General features: G+C 45.2%; 1 protein-coding gene across 3 annotated transcripts; it reads right to left on the bottom strand.

Annotated features, from left to right (window-relative positions):
* Window positions 1-929: 929 nt before the first annotated feature.
* Window positions 930-6822, bottom strand: LOC144483350 (uncharacterized). Of its 3 annotated transcripts, XM_078202066.1 has the most exons (3): window positions 6270-6822; window positions 5460-5922; window positions 930-2428 (listed from the first exon to the last, which is right to left on the bottom strand). In XM_078202066.1, exon 3 carries the CDS (start codon window positions 2317-2319, stop codon window positions 1282-1284), a length of 1038 nt encoding a protein of 345 aa, XP_078058192.1. In that variant the 5' UTR covers window positions 2320-2428; window positions 5460-5922; window positions 6270-6822; the 3' UTR covers window positions 930-1281. The 3 variants fall into 3 exon arrangements, with proteins under 3 accessions (XP_078058192.1, XP_078058193.1, XP_078058194.1); XM_078202067.1 differs by lacking the exon at window positions 6270-6822 and having other exon boundaries at window positions 5460-6029; XM_078202068.1 differs by lacking the exons at window positions 5460-5922; window positions 6270-6822 and adding an exon at window positions 4437-4721 and having other exon boundaries at window positions 1282-2428.
* Window positions 6823-25281: the final 18459 nt, after the last annotated feature.

A 25281-nucleotide genomic window follows, 5' to 3' on the forward strand; every position in this document is an offset into this window, starting at 1 on the left:
ATGAGGCAGCCTCAACTGCTTCACTGGGCAGGGAATTCCACAGATTCACAACCCTTTCTGTGAAGAAGTTCCTCCTCAACTCAGTCCTAAATCTGCTTCCCTTATTTTGAGGCTGTGTCTCCTAGTTGTAGGTTAGGGGGATGAGCAGGGTAAATACTTGGGGTTATGGGACAGGTCTGGATGGGATTGCCCTGTGTGTCAGGGGGATTATATGAGGTTACAAGGATAAGGCCTGCGTGGGATTGTTATCAGTGCAGACCTGATGGGCCAAATGGCCTCCTTCTGCACTGAAAGGATTCTATGATTTCAGAGAATTGTGAAATTGGAGATTACTGAGATAGGGAGGGATAAGGTCATGGAGGAATTTGAAAATAAGGATGTGAATTTTAAAATTGAAACATGACTTGACTTAAAGCCGATGTAGGCTTTATGGATGAATAGGATTTGGATGAATAGGATTTGGATGAATAGGATTTGGATGAATAGGATTTGGTGTGAGAAAGCAGACGGGCGGCAGAGTTTTGGATGATCTCACATTTCTATGTGGGGAGTGGGGTGAATGTGAGAGGCTGCTCAGAAATATATTGGAATCATCAAGACTAAAGGTAACAGATGGAGTGGGGTGGAGACTGTGGACATTTTGGAGATTGAAATATTTGGTATCAGTGATGGGATGGATATGTGGTCAGAAACTCATCCTGTTGTTAAATCTGACAGCAAGGCCTGAATTTTTCATCCGTTGGGCACACTCACATGGGAGTGCCTGGAAGTGGGTGTAATCAGCCCTGGAAATCGGCCCCGGAAAGTGATCTCATGCTGGCTGGCTGATTAACGGGCAGTCAGTGTGAAACGTGCACTGGGAAAGGCTCAGTGCTGCCGGGTAGGGAGGGAGGGAGGGAAGGGGACGGGCACTGAGGAAAGCGAGGGTGCTGTTGGCATTTCCAATACGCTCCCTCAGGGGGACAGCTGCTGCGGAGCCTGTCTCACAGCTACTGACCTGTAAAAAATAAACTGCGATGGAGCTCCTCACACTTGTTGGAGGTGAGGATGGAGGAGATGGGGAGAGGGAGAACCCTTCAAAAGGAATTAACTTCTGTTAGCAGTATTTAAAAGACGCAAGACACTGTGTTTAACACAAAGCTGATTTATTTGACTCTTATCCAGAATATTTACACCTATAACCGGCCTGGTGTTTATTAACATCAGCAGGACCAGACTCCAGTGAATGATATTCAATATTCAATCCTGCAGGTGATTAACAGCAGAACCCAATCATTGTCATTACTTGTGACCGCGCTGGTGTCTCAGCAGATGGGATGACTGAGTGAATCCCTTCCCACACACAGAGCAGGAGAACGGTTTCTCCCCGGTGTGAACGCGCCAGTGTTTCAGCAGACTGGATGAATCACTGAATCCCTTCCCACACTCCGAGCAGCCGAGCGGCCTCTCCCCAGTGTGAATTCTCTGGTGTACGGTGAGCTGAGATGATTTCCTGAATCCAGTCCCACAACGAGAGCATCTGAACGGTCTCTCGTCAGTGTGAATACGTTGATGGGTCACCAGTTCCCCAGAACTTTTAAAGCACTTCCCACAATCCAGGCATTTAAATGGTCTCTCGTCAGAGTGAACCCGTTGATGGGATGTTAGTTCCACAGAACTTTTAAAGCACTTCTCACAGTTCAGGCATTTAAAAGGTCTCTCATCAGTGTGAACTCGCTGATGTTTCAGTAGGTGAGATGACTGAGTGAATCCCTTCCCACACACAGAGCAGGTAAATGGTTTCTCCCCAGTGTGGATTCGCTGGTGTTTCAGCAGATCAGATAACTGAATGAATCCATTCCCACACTCGGAGCAGGTAAATGATCTCTCTCCAGTGTGAATTCGCTGATGTGTCATCAGGTGGGATGACTGAGTGAATCCCTTCCAACACACAGAGCAGGTGAATGGGCTTTCCCCAGTGTGACCACGTTGGTGTCCTAACAGATTGGATAACTGAGTGAATCCCTTCCCACACTCAGAACATGTGAATGGTCTCTCCCCATTGTGATCTCGCTGGTGTTTTAGCAGGCTGGATGACTGAGTGAATCCCTTCCCACACTGAGGGCAGGTGAATGGTCTCTCCCCAGTGTGACTGCGTCGATGAGTTTCCAGGTCAGATGGATAACTAAACGCTTTCCCACAATCCCCACATTTCCACAGCTTCTCCCCAGTGTGACTGTGCTTGTGTCTCGACAGGCTGGATGATCGACTGAAGCCTTGTCCACACACACAACACGTGTATGGTTTCTCCTCACTGTGAACAGTGCTTTTTCCTTCCATATTTAATATTCAATGATATTCAAGTTACGATAAATGATACACCTCTGTCAGCTCCTGGTGTGATGTTTGGTTTCAGTTTCCTGACTGTAAATCCTCCTCTTCTAAAACCCTGTGAAATTGATTTAAAACAAAAACACAGAAGTGAGAGAGAACCCACAAAAACACAAAGGCAGCTTGTGAAATTGAGCTGAATGAATCTGGTAATTTGTCTGATACTAATGAACAGTGCTGGATTATCATAAAAACCCAACTGATTCACTAATGTCCATCAGGGAAAGGAACTTACCACCCAGTCTGGGTCTGTACAGACTCAGGCCTCTACTTAAGGAGAGTTCAAGACAGTGGGAGAGAATGGGGAGTAATGCAAGAGGTGAGGTTGTGGGGGGATGGGGGAGGCGCTGGTGATGGCAGGAGGAGAGGGATTTTACACATCTATAACTCAGCTGGAGCTTTGACAGAATCTCCCAAACCCTCAACTTCCACCACCTGGAAGGACCAGGATCACAAGTGTGAATGAACACCTCGAAATTCACCTTCAAGTCTCACACACTTGGGGATTTTCACAGTAACTTCATCGCAGTGTTAATATAAACCTACTCGTGACATGATAAACTTTTAAAAAAAACTTTAAACACACTGTCCTGACTTGTCTGCCATCCAGTCCTGGATGAACAGATATTTTATATATTGGGAAGACTGAAGTCACTGGTTTCAGTCTTTGCTACAAACTTCACTCCCCAGCCACCGACTCCATCTCTCTCCCTGATAATTGTCCGAGGCTGAACATGATTGTTCACAACCATGGTGACATGTTTCACCTCAAGAATTAGGAGTCGGCCATTCGGTCCATCAGGTCTTTCACCTCTGTCACTGTTTCAAGTCTGGATGACCGTTCTCCAAACAGTCATTCAGACTCGAAACGTTGGCTCTATTCTCTCTCCAAAGATGCTGTCAGACATGCTGGGATTTTCCAGCACTTTGTTTTTGTTAAACATTCACTTGATTGCAGTTTGCTGTGGGTAAATCCTCCCCTTCTAACCCATGTAAAATAAGTTTCCAAAACCCATCACTCTCAGTCCAGGATAGAAATTCACAACATTGTGTCTGCCTGCTTTCTGGCTCAGGATTACTTAAGCTGGGACACATTTTCATTGGAAGCAGATGAGAAAATGTTCACGAGGCTGACTCCTGTGATGAGGGGGTTTGGCTTCTGAGGAAAGGTGGAACAGGTTGGGTCTTTACCCATTGGAATTCAGAAGAATGAGAGGTGATCTTGGTGAAGCATATTAGATCCTGGGGGAGCTTGACCGGGTAGATTCTGAGAGGATGTTTCCCCTCATGGGGTAATATCCAATTATGGAACAGTTGAAAATAAGAGGTCTCAGTTTACACCATGAGGAGAAACGTATTCTCTATGAAGATCATTAGTCTTTGGAAATCCCTTCTCCAGTAAGTAGTAGGCTTGGTCATTGAATACATTTAAGTCTGTGTTAAGTTCATAAGATATTGGAGCAGAATTAGGCCATTCGGCCCATCGAGTCTGCTCTGCCATTCGACCATGGCTGATATGCTCCTCATTCCCATTTTCCTGCCTTCTCCCCATAACCAATTAAAAATCTGTCTAACTCCTCCTTAAATTTACTCACTGTCCCAGCATCCACCGCACTTCAGGGTAGCGAATTCCAGATTCACAACCCTTTGGGAGAAGTAGTTTCTCCTCAACTCTGTTTTAAATTTGCTGCCCCTTATCCTAAGACTATAAGCTCTTGTCCTAGAATACCCCACAAGAGGAAGTATCCACTCCACGTCTACTTTATCCATACCTTTTATCATCTTGTACACCTCAATTTGATCTCCCCTCATTCTTCTAAATTCCAGAGAGTATAGGCCTCTCTCTCTTCATACGACAAACCCGTCATCTCTGGAATCAATCTGGTGAACCTCCCCTGAACTGCCTCCAATGCCACTACAACTTTCCTCAAATAAAGGGACCAAAACTGTGCACAATACTCCAGGTGCGGCCTCACCAATGCCTTGAAAAGTTCCTTACATTTATATTCTAATCCTTTAGCTATAAACGCCAACATTCCATTCACTTTCTTTATAATCTGCTGTACCTGCATGCTGGTTTTCTGTGACTGGTGAACGAGGACACCCAGATCCTTCTGCACTGGAGCACCCTGAAGTCTCTCCCCATTTAGATAATAAATCGCCTTCCCAACACTCCAGCCCAGGCAACATGCTGGTGACTCTCCTCTGCACTCTTTCCAGTGCAATCACATCCTTCCTATCGTGTTCCTCAGTGTTACGTTCTGTCTGATTCTGTCAGTTGATGTTTCTGAGATTCACCTTGGGACACTCTCCTACATTAAGGGTCTGATATAAATCAAAGTTATTTTTAAATCACATTGTAACAGACTGGGGAAGTCAGGATTAAAACAATATCTAGGTAAATGGAGTTTGGTCACAGATCAGCCGTGACCCCAGTCAATAAGAGAACAGGCTCAAGGGGGAGAAATGATTTCCTCCTGTTCCCAATAAACTTGGGCTCAAACACCAGCTGATGAATGGAAAGTGATGGGAGAACTGGGGGGGAAGACACTTCACCAGAAACCAGCACTGGAGCAGAGTTAGAGAGTGGGAGAGGCCCGGGGGGGAAACAACACAGGAAATGGAGTAGCTCATTCAGCCTTTTGAGTCTGCTCTGTCATTCAGTTAGACTCTGGCTGATCAATTAGTCTTTCTGAACTTGAAGAACAAATAGCTGAACAGTTAACTCCAGCTGGTTATAGGGTTATTAACAGCAGCAGAAACACCAGCTGATAAATGGAAAGCCTGTTCCTGTGCTGTACTTTTCTTTGTTCTTAAGTGGGGAGAAGACACTTCACCAGGAACCAGCGATGGAGCAGAGTTAAAGAGTAGGACAGTCCTGTGGACAGACTACTCAGGAAATGGAATAGGTTGTTCACCCCTTCAAGTCTGCTCTGTTATTCAATTAGACCCTGGTTGATCCATTAGTCCATCTGAACTTGAACAAATACCTGAATTGTTAACTCAAGCTGGTTACAGCAGTTATTAACAGCAGCAGAAACACACCATAGCTATCAGAATGAACATGGGTCAGTGCAAGATGTGATTACCTGTTCAATAACTGGGGAATCTGCCTCCAGACTTGTGAACTCGCTGGTGTCTCATTAGGTTTTGTGACTGAGTGAATCTGTTCCCACACATGGAGCAGGTGAACGGCCTCTCCCCGGTGTGAACTCGCTGGTGTATCAGGAGATCAGATGAGTTAGTGAGCACACTTGTGTTTCAGCAGGCGAGATGAACTGCTGAATCCCTTCATACACACAGAGCAGGTGAATGGCCGTTCCCAGTGTGAAGTCGCTGGTGAGTGCGAAGGTTGAACATTCGACTAAAACTCTTCCCACACGCGGTGCAGATGAACAGACTCTTCCCAGTGTGACTGCGCTGATGTGCTTCCAGCTGGGATGGAGAACTGAATTCCTTCCCACAGTCCGCACATTTCCATGGGTTCTCTATGGTGTAGATGTCCTCGTGTCTCCAGGTTGGATGATTTAATGTGTGTATATTTCAAATATCCTGTAAAAGGAGTTTAGAAACATCACTGTCAGTACAAGATAGAAATTCAGAACAGACATTTCTACTTTCTGTGGAACATCGTTTCCTCACTTGTTCCTGTGCAGCAGTAAATCCTCATCCTGAACACTTTCCCTCCTCCCTGTCCTGCAACCAACTCTCACACTGACCAACCAGCTCATATTTCAATGGATTGTCCCATGACTCCACTGTGCCAGGCTGCATGGCGTATGGGCGCTGTTTCACCCATAAGATGGATGTGTGCAGCACCCTCTTCCAACTGTTCTGGCTGCCAACCAGCCCGTGCCCACCCACGCAGTTCCAGCAGCACCGCACACAATACTGCTCACCTGCTCCGACAGACTCATGAAGGATGTCCTTTTATTTTCTCTGAGAGAGTTGGTCAGCCTGGCAAACCCAGTGTGAAATATCTTCACAAATCTTTTCTCCCACTCTCTATTCTGGCTGAGTTCAGTTCTCTTTTGTACAGAGTGAAAATAAAATCAATTAATTATTTTCTCTCCTGGTCCCTTGCAGGGAGCTGCAGCTTTTTACTGGGGGTGTTGGGGCCTCCAGCCGGTGTTTGTGAACCCTCCCCGCCCACCTCCCAGGGTTTCCTTCCTTCCCAGAGATCCGAGTCCTCATTGATTTGAGGTCAAAGTGTAACCTCTTATTTATTGTCCCCCTCCCCCATCCTCTGATGTGAACCATCCTCCAGTGGCTGAGCCAGGATGGGGCCGTTAACCTGGGCCTGTTCCCGGGAGGGAGGGAGGGAGAAGCCCCGCAGCTGCAAACCAGGGAGCTGACAATGATTCTGAAGGGTTTGCGGATCCACAAAGTGTTTCCAAATCCTCCCAGCCACCGCCTAACGCTGACTCCGCTTCTCCGGGACAAACAAGCGCCAAGGACAGCAATGACACTGCGCATGCTCCACATCACAATGCCCGGGGACTGATTGACGGCAGCTCCGGGCCAATAGGAAGAGGGGGCGGGGCTGGATGACCGAGCGGGAGCGGCTGGTCCTCCAAACAATCGGAGTGAATGAGGGGCGGGACCTGAAGCATGCGCAGTGCGGGGAATGGCGACGGACGGTTTAGAAAATTGAACACCAACGATCTCCCTCTGTTCAGACCCGAGAATGGAGCCCAGCAGGACCCGAGAATGAAGCCCAGCAGGACCCGAGGACTCATCAGCCCACAGCTCCAACAGTTTGCTGAGGACCACTTCCCTGGGAATTGTGCTTTTTCAGAGTTCATCCCACACTTCTGTTTTCTGATTTCCAGCTGTTTCTGAGTTTTAACTGTATCCTCTATTGTGAACACCAAGGCAAAATACTTGTTCAATTCATCTCCCAGCTCCTTATTTTTCATCATCAATTCCTGGACTCACTTTCTATTAGACAGTTAAGAAATGAGGTCGAGCAAGTGACTGAAGTGTCAGTCAGGGAGCACTATTGGGAGCACCAATAGTTTCAAAATAGTTCTGGAAAAAGATGGGACAGGTCCACAGGTCAAGGCCCTAAACAGGAGCAGGGCCACTTTTGTGGGCATTAGGCAGGATCGAGCAGATGTCGATTCGGTGAGTTTGTTTGAAGGGAAAGGAATGACTGGCAAATGGGAGGTTTTAAAAGTGTGATATCAAGAGTCCAGGGGCAGTATATTCCTGTTAAGATGAAGGGAAAGAATGGTAAATTTAGGGATCTCTGGCAGACAAGGGACATTGAGGCTCTGGTCAGGTAAAAGAAGGAAGCAGACATTGGGTTTAGGCAATTGGGGACAAGCGAATCACTCTGACTATAAAAAGTGTAAGAAAATACTGAAGAGGGAAATCAGGAGGACAAAAAGAGGGTATGATATGGATCTGGCAGGTAAGATTAAAGACAATTCCAAGAGGTTCTATAGCTATATTAAGAGTAAAAGGGTGGCTAGAGAGAGAATAGATCCCCTTAAAAATCAGTATGGCCATCTGTGTGTGGAGCCACAGGAGATGGGTGAGATTTTTAATGAATACTTCCCCTCTGTGTTTACTGCGGAGAGCACCATGGGTGCTAAAGAAATAAGGGAAACAAGTGGTGATGTCTTGGGCACACGCATGCTACTTGGGAGGAGGTATCTGCAGCCTTATAAAAGCAAATTACTGTGGATGCTGGAATCTGAAACCAAGAGAGAAAATGCTGGAAAATCTCAGCAGGTCTGGCAGCCTCTGTAAGGAGAGAAAAGAGCTGATGTTTCTTGTCTAGATGACCCTTTGTCAAAGCTCTGAAACATCAATTCTTTTCTCTCCATACAGATGCTGCCAGACCTGCTGAGAATGGGGAGAGAGTGTGTGGGATGGAGATTTACAGCTTTTGGGGAATGAGAGAGGAAAGAATGTTCCATAGAAATTGTCTGTTCTGAATTTCTATCCTGTACTGACACGGCTGACTTTTGTAAACTCATTTTACAGGACATTGAAAGAGGAATCACAGACCGAAATCTCAAACGTCACGTCTAGATCTGACAGAGTCATATTCCTTGGAAGCTGAATATCATCGGACTTTGAATCCAGAAGGAGAAATGATTGTCCAGTCTGTCGATTTGAAAAGATTTGAAATGTCAGTGTGAGTGAAAAAGCACCAACACACTGCCACACTTGAGTGAGTGTGTTCCAATGCACTGACTAAAGAGCTTTAACCAGTTACACAGTCTGAATAAATATCACACCATTCACAGCGGGTAGAGACTGTAATCTTGTTCTGTGTGTGGACGAAGTTTCAACTAATTGTCCACCCAAGAGAGAGGTAAGGACACCTGCACCATGGAGAAACCATGAAAATGTGGGGACTGTGGGAAGGGATACAGAGCCCCATTCCTGCTGGAAGCTCATCGGCGCAGCCACACTGGGGAGAAGCTGTTCATCTGCTCTCAGTGTGAGAAGGGATTTAATCAGTTCTCCAGCTTACGGATACACCAGCGAGTTCACACTGGGGAGAGGCCATTCACCTGCTCTGTGTGTGGGAAGGGATTCAGTCTTTCATCCAACCTGCAGACACACCAGCGAGTTCACACTGGGGAGAGGCCGTTCACCTGCTCTCAGTGTGGGAAGAGTTTCAGCGTTTCATCCCAGCTGCTGAGACACCAGCAAGTTCACGAGTGATTCCAGGGGTTGGATTCTGCTGTTATTGTTTCTGCTCTCAGTTGCATCCAGGACTGCATTTTGTTCATTCTCTCAGTTGGTCAATGGGAAGGGACAGAGGGTTTCTTTGTGCTGGACTGGCTGGTCTCAGCCTCCAGTGGGCTGATGCTCTTTGAGTCTTTTTGTGAATACCTGGTTTCAAATGTCACAAGGATCACAGAGTGACAGGGTGTTAGGAAGTTTAGAGATATTTAGTCAGAAGAAAACAGAGGTTGGCAGTGCAAAGGTACATTTCTGAATGGAGGGCTGTGACAACTGACATTGTGTGGAGATGCCGGCGTTGGACTGGGGTGAACACAGTAAGAAGTCTCACAACACCAGGTTAAAGTCCAACAGGTTTATTTGGTAGCAAATACCATAAGCTTTCGGAGCACTGCTCCTTCGTCAGATGGAGTGGAAATGTGCGTTCAAACAGTGCAAACAGACAGAATCAAGTTGCAGAATACTAATTAGAATGCGAAACCCTCCAGCCAGCCAGGTCTTAAAGGTACAGACAATGTGGGTGGAGGGAGCATTAAACACAGGTTAAAGAGATGTGTATTGTCTCCAGACAGAACAGCTAGTGAAATTCTGCAAGTCCAGGAGGCAAGCTGTGGGGGTTACTGATAATGTGACATAAATCCAACATCCCGGTTTAGGCCGTCCTCATGTGTGCAGAACTTGGCTATCAGTTTCTGCTCAGCGACTCTGCGCTGTCGTGTGTCGTGAAGGCCGCCTTGGAGAACGCTTACCTGAAGATCCAAGGCTGAATGCCCGTGACTGCTGAAGTGCTCCCCCACAGGAAGAGAACAGTCTTGCCTGGTGATTGTTGAGCGGTGTTCATTCATCCATTGTCGTAGCGTCTGCATGGTTTCCCCAATGTACCATGCCTCGGGACATCCTTTCCTGCAGCGTATCAGGTAGACAATGTTGGCCGAGTTGCAAGAGTAGGTACCGTGTACCTGGTGGATGGTGTTCTCACGTGAGATGATGGCATCTGTGTCGATGATCCGGCATGTCTTGCAGAGGTTGCTGTGGCAGGGTTGTGTGGTGTCGTGGTCACTGTTCTCCTGAAGGCTGGGTAGTTTGCTGCGGACAATGGTCTGTTTGAGGTTGCGTGGTTGTTTGAAGGCAAGAAGTGGGGGTGTGGGGATGGCCTTGGCGAGATGTTTGTCTTCATCAATGACATGTTGAAGGCTCTGGAGGAGATGCCGTAGCTTCTCCGCTCTGGGGAAGTACTGGACGACGAAGAGTACTCTGTCCACCGTGTCCCGTGTTTGTCTTCTGAGGAGGTTGATGCGGTTTCAGGAGAACAGTGATCATGACACCACACAACCCAACTCGACAGCCTAATCCTGCTTTTTCCCATAACCTTTGATCCCATTCGCCCCAAGTGCTTTATCCAGCCGCCTCTTGAATACATTCAATGTTTTGGCATCAACTACTTCCTGCTGTAATAAATTCGACAGGGTCACTATTCTTTGGGTGAAGAAATGTCTCCTCACCTCCGTCCTAAATGGTCTACCCTGAATCCTCAGACTGTAACCCCCGGTTCTGGACTCCCATCGGGAACATCCTCCCTGTATCTATCGTGCCTAGACCTGTTAGAATTTTATAAGTCTCATTGAGATCCCCCCTCATTCATCTGAACTCCAATGAAAACAATCCTAACCTAGTCAATCTCTCCTCCTACATCAGTCCCGCGATTCCCTGAATCAGCCTGGTAAACATCCTTTGCTCCCTCAGCTTGACACATTTATTTGTCTGTCGAAAAGGATGGTCTTTTTCCTAATGTTCATAATTAAAGGGCAGCTTTCCCCAGGAGATGGCTGACATTTAAGGGGACAGTACATTAATATAGGACAGAGATATGTCTGGTGTTATATGGTACCCAGATTAGATATATTATTTATGTTTCTGTAATAAAATACATTTATTATTATTTCTTGCATTATAATATAATGCTGTAGCAACGTTATACATTTCCAGTCATAAAGTCATTACAGCACAGAAGGAATCCATTTGGTAACTCGAGTCCATGCTGACTCTCTGTATAACATTCCAGTCCCATTCCCCCTCTATATCCCCATTCTCCTGAAAGTTTATTTCCTTCAAGTGCCCATCCACTTTCCTTTTGAAATAGAATCCATAGATATGGATGGAGAGTTACAACTTTTTGGGAATGAAATAGGAAAGAATCCCAAGGACAGTGAAGCCTCAGTCATCAACTATTTTCAAGAGAGAGATTGATTGGTTTCTAGATATTGAGGATATCAAGGGATATGGGTTTAGTGCGGGGAGAATGATGCTGAGGTAGATGAACGAATTATCTCATTGAATAGTTTAAAAGGCTCGATGGGCCAAATGGCCGACTGCAGCTCCTATTTGTTATGGTCTCTGTGTCCAGGACAGGAAGCAGTGAGCATGGATCTGTCAATCAGCCTCAATCAGCACCTTCAGGAGAATTGGGAGGGTGAATATTAGATACAGCAGAGTGAGAATGGAGGGAGAGTGTGTGGGATGGAGATTCACAGCTTTTTGGGGAATGAGAGAGGAAAGAATGTTCCATAGAAACTAGAATTGTCTGTTCTGAATTTCTATCCTGTACTGACACTGATGACTTTTGTGAACTCGTTTTACAGGATATTGGAAGAGGAATCACAGGCCGAAATGTCAAACGTCACGTCTAGATCTGACAGGATCATATTCCTTGGGAGCTGAATATCATCGGCCTTTGAATCTAGAAGGAGAAATGATTGTCCGATCTGTTGAATTGAAAAGATTTCAAACATCAGTGTGACTGGAAAAGCACCAACACACGGCCACACTCAAGTGAGAGTCTTCCAGCGCACTGACTAAAGAGCTTTAACCAGTCACACAGCCTGAATAAATATCATATCATTCACAGCAGGGAGAGACTGTACCCGTGTTCTGTGTGTGGACGAGGCTTCAACTGATTGTCCACCCAAGACAGAGGCAAGGACACCTGCACCATGGAGAAACCATGGAAATGTGCGGACTGTGGGAAGAGGTACAGAGTCCCATCAGAGCTGGAAGCTCATCGGCGCAGCCACACTGGGGAGAGACCATTCACCTGCTCTCAGTGTGGGGAAGGATTCACTCAGTCATTCAGCCTGCAGTCACACCAGCGAGTTCACACTGGGGAGAGGCCATTCACGTGTTCTCAGTGTGGGGAGGGATTCAGTCATTTATCCAGCCTGCGCAAACACCAGCGAGTTCACACTGGGGAGAGACTGTTCACCTGTGCTCAGTGTGGGAAGGGATTCACTTGTTCATCCAACCTGCGGAGACACCAGCCAGTTCACACAGGGGAGAGGCCATTCAGCTGCTCTCAGTGTGGGAAGGGATTCACTCTGTCATCCAGCCTGCGGGCACACAAGCGAGTTCACACTGGGGAGAGACCATTCACCTGCTCTCAGTGTGGGAAGGGATTCACTCTGTCATCCCACCTGCGGAGACACCAGCGAGTTCACACTGGGGAGAGACCGTTCACCTGCTCTCAGTGTGGGAAGGGATTCACTCAGTCATTCCACCTGCAGACACACCAGCGAATTCACACTGGGGAGAGGCCATTCACCTGCTCTCAATGTGGGGAGGGATTCATTCGGTCATCCCAGCTGCAGATACACCAGCGAGTTCACACTGGGGAGAGGCCATTCACCTGCTCTCAGTGTGGTAAGGGATTTACTCAGTCATCCAGCCTGTGGACACACCAGCGAGTTCACACTGGGGAGAGACCGTTCACCTGCCCTCAGTGTGGGGAGGGATTCACTCGATTAACCAGCCTGCGGATACACCAGCGAGTTCACACTGGGGAGAGGCCATTCACCTGCTGTCAGTGTGGGAAGGGATTCAGTGATTCATCCAGCCTGCTGACACATCAGCGAGTTCACACTGGGGAGAGGCCATTTACCTGCTCTCAATGTGGGAAGGGATTCACTCGCTCATCCTGCCTGCAGACACACCAGCAAGTTCACACTGGGGAGAGGCCGTTCAGCTGCTCTGTGTGTGAGAAGAGATTCAGTCTTTCATCCCACCTGCTGAGACACCAACAAGTTCATGAGTGATTCCAGGGGTTGGATTCTGCTGTTATTGTTTCTGCTCTCAATTACATCCAGGACTGCATTTTGTTCATTCAACTCGCTGGTGTGTCCACAGGCTGGATGACTGAGTAAATCCCTTTATGGGGAGGGTCGGAGGGTTTCTTTCTGCTGGACTGGCCGGTCTCATGACCTTGCCTCCAGTGGGCTGATGCTCTTTGAGTCTTGTTGCGAATACCTGGTTTCAAATTTCACAAGGATCACAGAGTGACAGGGTGTTAGGAAGTTAAGAGTCACTATTTCTGTTTGAAACCCCCCAGATGCCCATCCAATTTCCTTTGTAATTGTTTATTGTCTCCACTTCCTCCACCCTCGTAGGCAGCGAGTTCCAGGTCATTACCACTCACTGCATCAAAATATTTTTCCTCACATCTCCCCCTGCATCTCTGACCCAAAACCATAAATCTGTGTCCCCCTCATCCTTGGCCAATCAGCTAATGGGAACAGCTTTTCTTTGTCCACCTTATCTAAACCTGTCAGAATCTTGTCCACCGCCATCAAATCTCCCTTCAACATGCTTTGCTCCAAGGGGAACAACCCCAGCCTGACATTGACAATAAAGAACAAACTAACAGAATATGTTAATACCTGAAATCAAATGGGAATGTTTAATTTCTGTTTTAAAGATCTTGTGAATATACTTTCCTGGACAATAAAGAAATTGGAATGACTCACCTTGGGTGTGGTTGAATGGAATATATCAATCTGGTATCCATCTACAGTCTAGGGAAAGTCTGGAATGTGTAGCTGGAAATCCTTCCCTAACAGCACTGTGGGTATACTTACACCTCAGGCATTGTAGCAGTTCAGGAAGGCAGTGTTGGTGCTGATCGTGGCCGAGGCAGCTACATACAGCCACATATTCTGTTATAATTGAAGGACTGCAGATTGAATGTGAGGCATTATGGGACTGGACTATCTTGACCACATTCCTGTGACTGCTCAGTTTCTGCAATCACGAACCATTAAAGCTGCTCAGCAGGGCCCCGACAGAGGACCTGGTGAGAATATTTACTCAGAATGAGCTAAAATTAAACTGGGGTGGCACAGTGGTTAGCACTGCTGCCTCACAGCGCCAGGAACCCGGGTTTTATTCCCAGCTTGGGTCACTGTGTAGAGTTTGCACATTCTCCCCGTGTCTGTGTAGGTTTCCTCCAGGTTCTCCGGTTTTCTTCCACAGTACAAAGAAGTACGGGTTAGGTGGATTGGCCATGCTAAATTGCCCCTTTGTGTCAGGGGGTCTTGCGAGGGTAAATGCATGGGGATAGGGTCGGTGGGATTGTGGTTGGTGCAGACTTGATGGGCCGAATGGCCTCCTTCTGCACTGTAGAGATTCTATGAGATTATTGCAGGACCGGCTGGTGTTCAGCGGCTGAGATACCTGGAATCTGTAAAAACGGGGTCTGACTGATCAACAGACCGGGGGAGGTAGCTGACCAAGAAATTAAGAAGTGTTTTCAGGCATGTTTAAATTATGTTATAAATTTGTGATAAGAACTGTGAGGGACTTGTGACCTGATAGTCGGTGAAGTGACGGTACACTCCAAGTAGCACTGGACTGAAAAGTGGACCTCTAAGAGTGGATTCTAATGGTTATAATCTGACCCAAGCATGGCCAGTGAAAAATTCAGAGCTCGAGTGGGGACTGGACAGATTTCTTACCTGTCTTTTGGAAACTAAGAGCAAGAAACTTATCGATAAAATGATTTGAGAATAGAGCCAACATTTTGAGTCTGGATGACACTTCATAGGAGCGCTCATGAAGGGTCATCCAGACTTGAAACGTTGGCTCTATTCTCTCCCTACAGATACTGTCAGATCTGCTGGGATTTTCCAGCATTTTCTGTTTTTGTTTTACTTTTATAATAAATGATTCGGTCTGATTGGAATCCCCACGATCCTCCCGCAAGGCAGAGAGAAAGTGGTGACAAAAGGAGAAAAAGGATATGGATGATAGAGTCTGGGTTCTGATTCTCCGAGCCCATGTAGAATTAACAAAACGAGTGAACCAGTTTATAAAGAACAGAAATTACCCATCCCTAACAAAAAACTGATCAAATTAAAATAGGTTGAGAATATAACAAAAAAATTCATAGATGAAGTTTAAAATCAAGTTTCTTTTGTTGTTAGAGAGGGGATTTTTTACAGTAACTTCATTGCAGTGTTAATGTAAGCTTACTTGAGACTAATTATAAACTTTAAATTTTTTAAAGTTATTTTGTTAGAGGGGTTCAGAATACCTTGAGATTAAAAACTAATAAAGGCTATTGAAACAGGGTGGACTGACTTAGACTAATGTAGAATAAGGACCACAATGTGCCTTATTTATATTATACAAAGGTACTGTCTGCTTAGAGACACATATAACCACTGGTAGAGAATTTAAACATGTATTTCAGATTTAAATATGTACTTTTTGTACTGAAATGTATACCTTGGCCAAACTGCAGACTGCCCTAAAGCATAATGGGATAAAAGCTGAGTGAGACAGGCCACATTCTTTCAGAACAGTGAAGCCACAGAGCACAGTTTTTATCAGTATGAGTTATAAAAGTAAACGCTTCCCAGACACTAGAATGAATAGAATTATTCATTTTTTACTGATGAGGGATGGCTCAGCAGACAGTGGAAAGGAACTTTTGAACACTATAAGGTATGTGACTAGGGCGGTTGATGGAGGAGAACCGGTGGATGCGGTGTTTTTGGATTTCCAAAAGGCGTTTGATAAGGTGCCCCATAAAAGGCTGCTGAAGAAGATTAGGGCACACGGAGTTGGGGGTAGTGTGTTAAAGTGGATTGGGGACTGGCTATCCGACAGGAAGCAAAGAGTCGGAATAAATGGGTGTTTTTCCGGTTGGAGGAAGGTAACTAGTGGCGTGCCGCAGGGATCGGTACTCGGGCCGCAACTATTTACCATTTATATAGATGATCTGGAGGAGGGGACGGAGTGTAGGGTAACGAAGTTTGCAGACGACACAAAGATAAGTGGAAAAGTGAATCGTGTGGAGGACGGAGAAGATCTGCAGAGAGATTTGGACAGGCTGAGTGAGTGGGCGAGGATATGGCAAATGGAGTATAACGTTGAGAAATGCGAGGTTATACACTTTGGAGGAAATAATAACAAATGGGATTACTATCTCAATGGAAACAAATTAAAACATGCTACCGTGCAAAGGGACCTGGGGGTCCTTGTGCATGAGACGCAAAAGCCCAGTCTGCAGGTACAACAGGTGATCAAGAAGGCAAATGGGATGTTGGCCTATATTGCGAGGGGGATAGAATATAAAAGCAGGGATGTCTTGATGCACCTGTACAGGGCATTGGTGAGGCCGCAGCTGGAATACTGTGTGCAGTATTGGTCCCCTTATATGAGGAAGGATATATTGGCATTGGAGGGAGTGCAGAGAAGGTTCACCAGGTTGATACCGGAGATGAGGGGTTTGGATTATGAGGAGAGGCTGAGGAGATTGGGTTTGTACTCGTTGGAGTTTAGAAGGATGAGGGGGGGTCTTATGGAGACTTATAAGATAATGCGGGGGCTGGATAGGGTGGAGGCGGAGAGATTCTTTCCACTTAGTAAGGAAGTTAAAACTAGAGGACACAGCCTCAAAATAAAGGGGGGTCGGTTTAAGACAGAGTTGAGGAGGAACTTCTTCTCCCAGAGGGTGGTGAATCTCTGGAATTCTCTGCCCACTGAGGTGGTGGAGGCTACCTCGCTGAATATGTTTAAAGCGCGGATGGATGGATTCCTGATCGGTAAGGGAATTAAGGGTTATGGGGATCAGGCGGGTAAGTGGTACTGATCCACGTCAGATCAGCCATGATATTATTGAATGGCGGGGCAGGCTCGAGGGGCTAGATGGCCTACTCCTGCTCCTATTTCTTATGTTCTTATGTAATAGAAGTTGCTGAGAGTCAGTTAGAAAGCAACCTTTGAACCCTATGGACCGACATAAGTGAATGTTGCAAAGTCACAGTGGGCAGGAACTTTCAGATTCTACAGACCAATGAATTCCCATTCTTCCAGAAGAAAGGATGTTATTGGCCAAGGTAAATATTGTGCACAAACATGATTGGAGCATCCAGTTAGGATGACAGAGTGGGCGGGTGAAATGAACTTTCAAAATAGTATAACTACGTGGCCAATGTATTGTAACTTTAGAAAGGAGTTGGACTGCCCAGCTGCCTTTCTCCCAGCGTGCGTTGGTCAATAAATAATGTCTTTAACCAGTATACTGTCTTTTGCAAATCTTTGTATTAACTGGGTTCAGCTAAATACTTAGCCTCTGAAAAAAAACCCCATTATATGTAAAGTGAAGTAATTGTGGGCCAAGTTTTTTCTGCTCACTCCCCACCCCTTTAGGTTCTGTAGAAAAGTTAACCCTTTCAGCAGACAGTTCATTTCTTTGTAAATCACCTGGAAACTCATGTGTCTATTTTAGTTTTTGATTGAGGATTTATGGGAACCAGTTAAATGTGGAAATTTTAAGCAGAGCCTGGATGAATTTGGAAGAACTGTGAGGATTTTATCGTGTTGTCACCTCAACCCCAGATAAAGAACAAAGATTTTGCAGCTGGCAACATGTTTGGGATTTTAAATCAACAAAGACTAGATGTTTCCTATAAAATCAGGCCTTGGAAGTTGGCTAAAAAAAGGTTAAGTTATAATGAAAGGGAATGAAGGATCTTGTATCTTATTTTAATCAAGGAGTTGTGAGCTTAGACCATAAGACATAGGAGCAGAATTAGGCCACTCGGCCCATCGAGTCTTCTCCGCTATTCAATCATGGCTGATATTTTTCTCATCCCCATTCTCCTGCCTTTTCCCCAGAACCCCGATCCCCTTATTAATCAAGAACCCATCTATCTCTGTCTTACAGACACTCAATGAACTTACCTTCACAGCCTTCTGCAGCAAAGAGTTCCATAGATTCATCACTCTCTGGCTGAAAAAATTCCTCCTCATCTCTGTTTTCAAGGATCGTCCCTTTAGCCTGAGGTTGTGTCCTCTAGTTCTAGTTTTTCCTCCTAAGTTTCAATAAGATCTCCCCTCATCCTTCTAAACTCCAATAAATACAGACCTAGAGTCCTCAACCATTCTTCATACGACGACAAGCTCTTCATTCCAGAGATCATTCTTGTGAAGCTCCTCCAGACCCTTTCCAAGAGCAGCATATCCTTCCTTAGATGTGGGGCTCAAAACTGCTCACAGTACTCCAAATGGGGTCTGACCAGAGCCTTATACAGTTTAAGAAGTACATCGCTGCTCTTGTATTCTAGCCCTCTTGACATGAATGCTAACATTGCATCTGCCTTCCTAACTGCCAACTAAACCTGCACGTTAACTTTAAGAAAATCTTGAACAATGACTCCCAAGTCCCTTTGTTCTTCTGATTGCCGAAGCATTTCCCCATTTAGGAAATAGTCGATGCCTCCATTCCTCCTCCCCAAGTGCATAATCTCACACTTTTCCATTGTATTCCATCTGCCACTTCTTTGCCCACTCTCCGAGCCCATCAAAGTCCTTCTGCAGCCCCCCTGCTTCCTCAATACTACCTGTCCCTCTACATATCTTTGTATCATCTGCAAACTTAGCAATGTGTGGACATTTCCACTCCATCTGACGAAGGAGCAGTGCTCCAAAAGCTTATGGTATTTGCTACCAAATAAACCTCTTGGACTTTAACCTGGTGTTGTGAGACTTCTTACCGTATTAACCTATCTAACTCACACAGCTTGGGATACTAAGGGGGAATTCAACATTGCAAATCCACTGAACCTGGGCATCCTTGGTCTGTGGGTGGAAACTGGAGCACCTGGAGGAAGCCCACGGAGACACAGGGAGAACATGCAAACTGCACACAGACACTCACCCAAGACTGGAATTAGATGGGTCCCTGGCGCTGTGAGGCAGCAGTGCTAACCACTGTGCCACCATGTCACCCTATAGTTGAGGCCAAAACATTGTCTTATTTCAAGAAGATATGAAATATAGCTCTTGGGGCTAAAGGGATCAAGGGATATGGAAGGAATTGGGGAATCAGGATATTGAATTCGCTGATCAGCCATGATGAAGATGAATGGTGGAGCAGGCTCAAAGGGCCGAATGGCCGACTCCTGCTTCTAGTTTCTATGTTTCTTTCCACTGTGCCAGCATTCCACCCAGTGGCACAGTGGTTAGCACTGCTGCCTCAAAAAAACAAATACAGCAATGGCTTTGGCAACTGCTACAATGTGACTGACAGTTTGACAACGGAGTCAAGGGCATCAGGAGTAAAAGATACCTTGGGAGGTGGAGAAGAATGTGACGGAGATTACGAGCGGGTCCTTGATAGGTTTTCTAAAGAGATTCAGAAAGGAAATAGTGAGTTGGAAAAAGTCCAGAATAAATTAATTTACAGTTACATTGGAAACCTGTTGCCTCACAGCTGAGTACAAAATATAAAGAGTTGAGGGAACTGGTGGATAAGCTGCAGAATGGAGCTGATTGCTGGCAGGAGAGCACGTCTGACCTGGACAATCAGTTACATTGGGAACAGGGGGCAGATGATAGGGTGAGTGGAGCTCAGAAAAATCTACTGCTGTTCGGCCAAACCCTGGAACAAGATATTGATTTACAGTCAGAAAATATCAAATCAAGTGAAGAGTTAGAAAATGCCGTGGGGACTTTGAGGAAGTTAATTCAGCCACAAAGAGACACCTCCCTGAAGCAGACCACTCCCCGTGTTTAGCTAAAATCAAACAACCTGAGACACAAATCAGTCACCAGCGAGCACATTTAGTTGTTTTCTCCAAAAAAATAATCACTGAAAGCACTCCCCCCTCTCCTCTGCCTCTCCTGTGTGATAAGGGAATGCAGGTGTGTGAGGTTAGCCATGACTTCTGCACCATCATGATCCACAACCCTTACTCCAAGTTGGTTTGCTCAGTTGAAGGAATACTGTACATTTGAGTCATAATTGTTGAAGCAGACTGTTGTTTGAAAGCATCACAGATTCGAAGAATTAGTTTGGAAAGGGAATAAAAATTAATTTAATTTGAACTGCCATGAGTTTCTGTTTGAAATAAATTCAGACTGCACTAAAATGTGAAAGGAATGTATTTGGGTTTGAAATTAAGTTGTTGAAGGTTAGAATTGTGAAGGCCAATTTGCTCCCAAAACACAAAGATAAGGCTGCAGTTTGGCAGCAAACCAGTTCCAACTTTCCAAAACATTTGAGTTAAAATTGTTGAGATTCGGTTAACAACACATTTCACAAAGTATTTCTTTCAACTTTGATTAAGTAGCAAATATTGAAAATTGAAATTGGTGTTCAAAAAAGGAGAGATAAAAGGGATGAAATTTGAACAAAATTGAAGAAAATAACATGAGAGAAGTTTTTAAAATTATGTAAGTTGACACAATTGCCAAGTTTCCTCTGCCCACTCCCCGCCTCTCTCGGTTCCACAGAGAAGTTAACCCTTTCAGCAGACAGCTGATTTTTATAAATCTCCACACAGCCTTTGTTTTTTAATGTAACCTGTGATTGGACACATTAACTCACTGGGATCTTGGCCAGAGCCAGATGGATTGTTTGTGTTTTTTAAACAGGTGATGATGTTTTCCAGCTCTGAGTGAAGTCAACAGTTTTCAGAATTAAAGCAGAGAATAAAAGACTTTACTTTTCAGAAAACCACCAAGCCTGCTTCAGATATTGGAATTGATAAACATCTGATGTGAGTTGCTATTTCAAGCGTTGAAAATGGAAATCACCTGTTGTTTAAGGGAAAGAACAAAGTTGATAATGCCTGGAATCAAACACAAATTTGGGGCGGCACGGTGGCACAATGGTTCGCACTGCTGCCTCACAGTGCCAGGGACCCGGTTCGATTCCCGACTTGGGTCACTGTCTGGGCGGAGTCTGCACGTTCTCCCTGTGTCTGCGTGGATTTCCTCCGGGTGCTCCAGTTTCCTCCCACAGTCGAAAAGACGTGTTGGTTAGGTGCATTGGCCATGCTAAATTCTCCCGCAGTGTGCCAGAGCAGGCGCCGGAGTGTGGCGACTAAGGGATTTTCGCAGTAACTTCATTGCAGTGTGAATGTAAGCCTACTTGTGACTAATGAATAAACTTTGACTTCAAATATTCTTAAAGTTTTTAAAGTTTATTTATTAGTGTCACAACTAGACTTACATTAACACTGCAATGAAGTTACTGTGAAATGTTTGGTTTCTTTTTAAAGTTATTATGAGTATATTTCATGTTTTAAAAGATTCTCCAGAACTCCGGAAAGTGTAGTTTAAAGGAATGCATACATTCGGGTATGGAACATTCCGGTAAAGGGGAAGTATAGACGAGGTAAATGAGGTGACAGCTTTTTTTGGAGATATTTAAAGTTTATTTATTAGTGTCACAAGTAAGGCTTATTGCAATGACGTTACTGTGAAATTCCCCGAGTCACCACATTCCGGCTCCTGTTGGGACAATGCTCCTGACCAGCATGTCTTTCGGACAGTGGGAGGAAACCGGAGTACCCGGAGGAAACCAACGCAGACACGGGGAGAATGTGCAAACTCCACACAGACAGTGACCCAAGCCGGGAATCAAACTCGGGTCCCTGGCACTGAGAGGCAGCAGTGCCTGTCCTGTAATCTAAGGCTTTGCTCCTCGGTTTTTAGCACATGACCAATTTTTGTGTCATCTGCAAACTTACTAATCATACCTCCTATATTCACATCCAGGTCATTAACGTACACTACAAGCAACAAGCAACCCAGCACCAATCCCTGCGGAACATCACTAAACACAGGCATCCAGTCACAAACACAATTTTGGATCCAGTTTGGCAAATTGCCCTGGATCCCATGGGCTTTTACCTTCTTCGTTAGCCTCCCATGTGGGACCTTGTCAAAAGCCTTAATGAAGTCCATGTTGACGACATCAACATAACTCCCCTCATCTACACACCGAGTCACCTCCTCAAAAACTCAACCAGATTTGTTAGGCATGATCTCTCTTTGCCAAAACCATGCTGCCCATCCTTGATTAATCCTTACCTCCCCAAGTGGAAATTAATTCTGCCCCAGACTTTTTTCCAATAGTTTCCCTATTGCTGACGTTAGACTCACTGGCCAGTAATTTGTTGTTTTTTTCCCTACTTCCCTTCTTGACTAGTGGTACCATATCAGCTGTCCTCCAGTCTGCTCCTGTCCCGAGGCATGGTACATTAGGGAGACCATGCAGACGCTACGACAACGAATGAATGAACACCGCTCGACAATCACCAGGCAGGAGTGTTCCCTTCCAGTCGAGGAACACTTCATCAGTCACGGGGATTCAGCCTCTGATCTTGGGTAAGCGTTCTCCAAGGCGGCCTTCACAACACAAGACAACGCTGAATCACTGAGCAGAGCACTGCTGCTTCACAGCTCCAGGGACCTGGGTTCGATTCCCAGCTTGGGTTACTGTCTGTGTGGAGTTTACACATTCTCCTTGTGTCTGCGTGGGTTTCCTCCGGGTGCTCCGGTTTCCTCCCACAGTCCAAAGATGTGCGGGTTAGGTTGATTGGCCATGTTAAAATTGCCCCTTAGTGTCCTGGGATGCGTAGATGAGAGGGATTAGCGGGTAAAATATGGAGGGATATGGGGGTAGGGCCTGGGTGGGATTGTGGTCGGTGCATACTCGATGGGCCGAATGGCCTCTTTCTGTACTGTAGGGTTTCTATGAAACTGATAGCCAAGTTCCACACACATGAGGATGGCCTCAACCGGGATCTTGGGTTCATGTCGCACTATCTGTAACCCCCACGACTTGCCTGGGCTTGCAAAATCTCACTAACTGTCCTGGCTGGAGACAATACATATTTCTTTAACCTGTGCTTAACCCTCTCTCCACTCACATTGTCTGTACCTTTAAGACTTGATTACCTGTAAAGAGTCGCATTCCAACCATTATTTTGTAAATTGAGTTTGTGTCTCTGTGCCCTGTTTGTGAACAGAACTCCCATTCACCTGATTAAGGGGCAGCGCTCCAAAAGCTAGTGGCTTGTGCTACCAAATAAACCTGTTGGACTTTAACCTGGTGTTGTGAGACTTCTTACTGTGTTTACCCCAGTCCAAAGTCAGCATCTCCACATCATAACTGAAGCATAACATCCTCTTTCCTATGTTCAATTTCCCTCGTAATAAAGGATAGCATTCCATTTGTAAAAACTTTGCTTTATTTAAACGAAGATTTATAGGGTTCACTTGTTTACAATAACCTCACTAATCATAAATCACACCAGGTTCCAGTGACTTAACCAAATGGCAAGAAAGAATGCTTTAAATGGTGAATTCAGAAAGTTTATTAATGATTAAAAATGTAACAAGAGAGAAGGATAAAAAAAGCAAATAATCTATTCACAGTAAAAGGAGAAAGCTTAACTTGAACAATTGAACAGACTTCTCTCCATCCTTCTCAGACCAGGACAAAAAGTGACCACTCCGAAAACATGGATGACTTGTAAAATCAACAGCTTTCAACACCTCTCTGTCGGGCACAGTGGTTAGCACTGCTGCCTCACAGCACCTGGGACCTGGCTTGGGTCACTGTCTGTGCAGAGTCTGCATATTCTCCCCCTGTCTGTGTGGGTTTTCTCCCACAGACCGAAGGACTTGCTGGTTAGGTACATTGAGCATGCTAAATTCTCCCTCAGTTTATCCGAACAGGCGCCAGAGTGTGGTGACTGGGGGATTTTCAGAGTAACTTCATTGCAGTGTGAATGTGTGACACTAATAAATAAACTTTAAAGAACCATGAACTTTTAAAAACTTCGACCAAATTGATTTCTTGAATCCCCTTTTTTATACTTTCAAAATGTAGAAAGCCCAGCTCAGCCAATTGTTGGGAATTAGCCAATTGGTCTATAACTTGTCAATAATGAAACTGGTTTAGTTTTTAGCGAGTTGCACACATTGTCTGAATTTTACTACAATTCTTTCTCTCAAACGATATCTCTTAGCTTGGGGTAGCCTGAGTGTCGACCAATAATTGGTTAACATCAGTCATTCACTGTTGAGACATCTTGAACAGGAGCTGATTCATTCCCTCCAGTCAAGGTTAACAAAATATTAAAGTTTATTTATTAGTGTCACCAATAGGCTTACGTTAACACTGCAATGAAGTTACTGTGAAAATCCCTAAGTTGCCACACTTTGGCGTCTGATCGGTTACACTGATTGAGAATTTAACATGGCTAATGTACCTAACCAGCACGTCTTTTGGACTGTGGGAGGAAACTGGAGCACCCAGAGGAAACCCACGCAGACATGGGGAGAACGTGCAGACTCCGCATAGTCACCCAAGCTGGGAATTGAACCCAGGTCCCTGGCACTGTGAGGCAGCAGTGCTAACCATTGTGGCACCGTGCCACGCTAACAAGTCTTGTTATCTGTTTTTTTTTATTCTGTTGGCCTCAGAAGGGAACATTTTATAATTCCCACAGCTTTTTAAACATTCTTTATATCTTTATAATTCTAAACGTGAAACTTTTGTGTTCAAATTTACATTTCCAGCCTAACATCTGTATTAATGAATTATTTATTCTTTAATTGTCTCTCAATTCAGGCTGTCCATTTAACTAATCTCCTGCTTTCCAAATGTGGGAACTTCACTCCACAAATAAGGTCGTCAAATGCATTGTTAAAAGCAGGATGTTCTTTATATAAATAAATAACAAAGTTTAAAAATCATTGGCAAACAAAAGGAAACAGCAGCATTGGAGCCAGCCTGGACTTGCAGACTGAAACCCCGCCCAAAGCCCGCACGTGCTCAGAAGGGAGAGAGGCTGAGAAGAACACTGTAACACTTCTCCTCCCCTTAAATTTCAATCCCCCATTAGAACAGAAATACAACAAAGTAATGTCTTTAACAATACGGAAGTTTGTCAGGAGCTTAGTGCTTGCATTGCGACCTGTACAATACCACTGGTAAATCTTGTAATGGTGTTTCTGGAATGGAAGGTGAAGAGGTAGTTTGAGAATCTGTACATGAACATTCCTCTTCCACTCCCACAGCAGAGTCAACTGGCAAAGCTGGAACCATTTCCTGGTGAACATCCACAGCAGCAT

Source organism: Mustelus asterias, unplaced genomic scaffold (genome assembly GCF_964213995.1).
Source record: "Mustelus asterias unplaced genomic scaffold, sMusAst1.hap1.1 HAP1_SCAFFOLD_63, whole genome shotgun sequence".
Taxonomy (NCBI): domain Eukaryota; kingdom Metazoa; phylum Chordata; class Chondrichthyes; order Carcharhiniformes; family Triakidae; genus Mustelus; species Mustelus asterias.

What these genes read in the sequence shown, in the direction of transcription:
- LOC144483350 (XM_078202066.1), bottom strand. Translation starts at nt 2,319, where the DNA reads ATGGAAGGAAAAAGCACTGTTCACAGTGAGGAGAAACCATACACGTGT.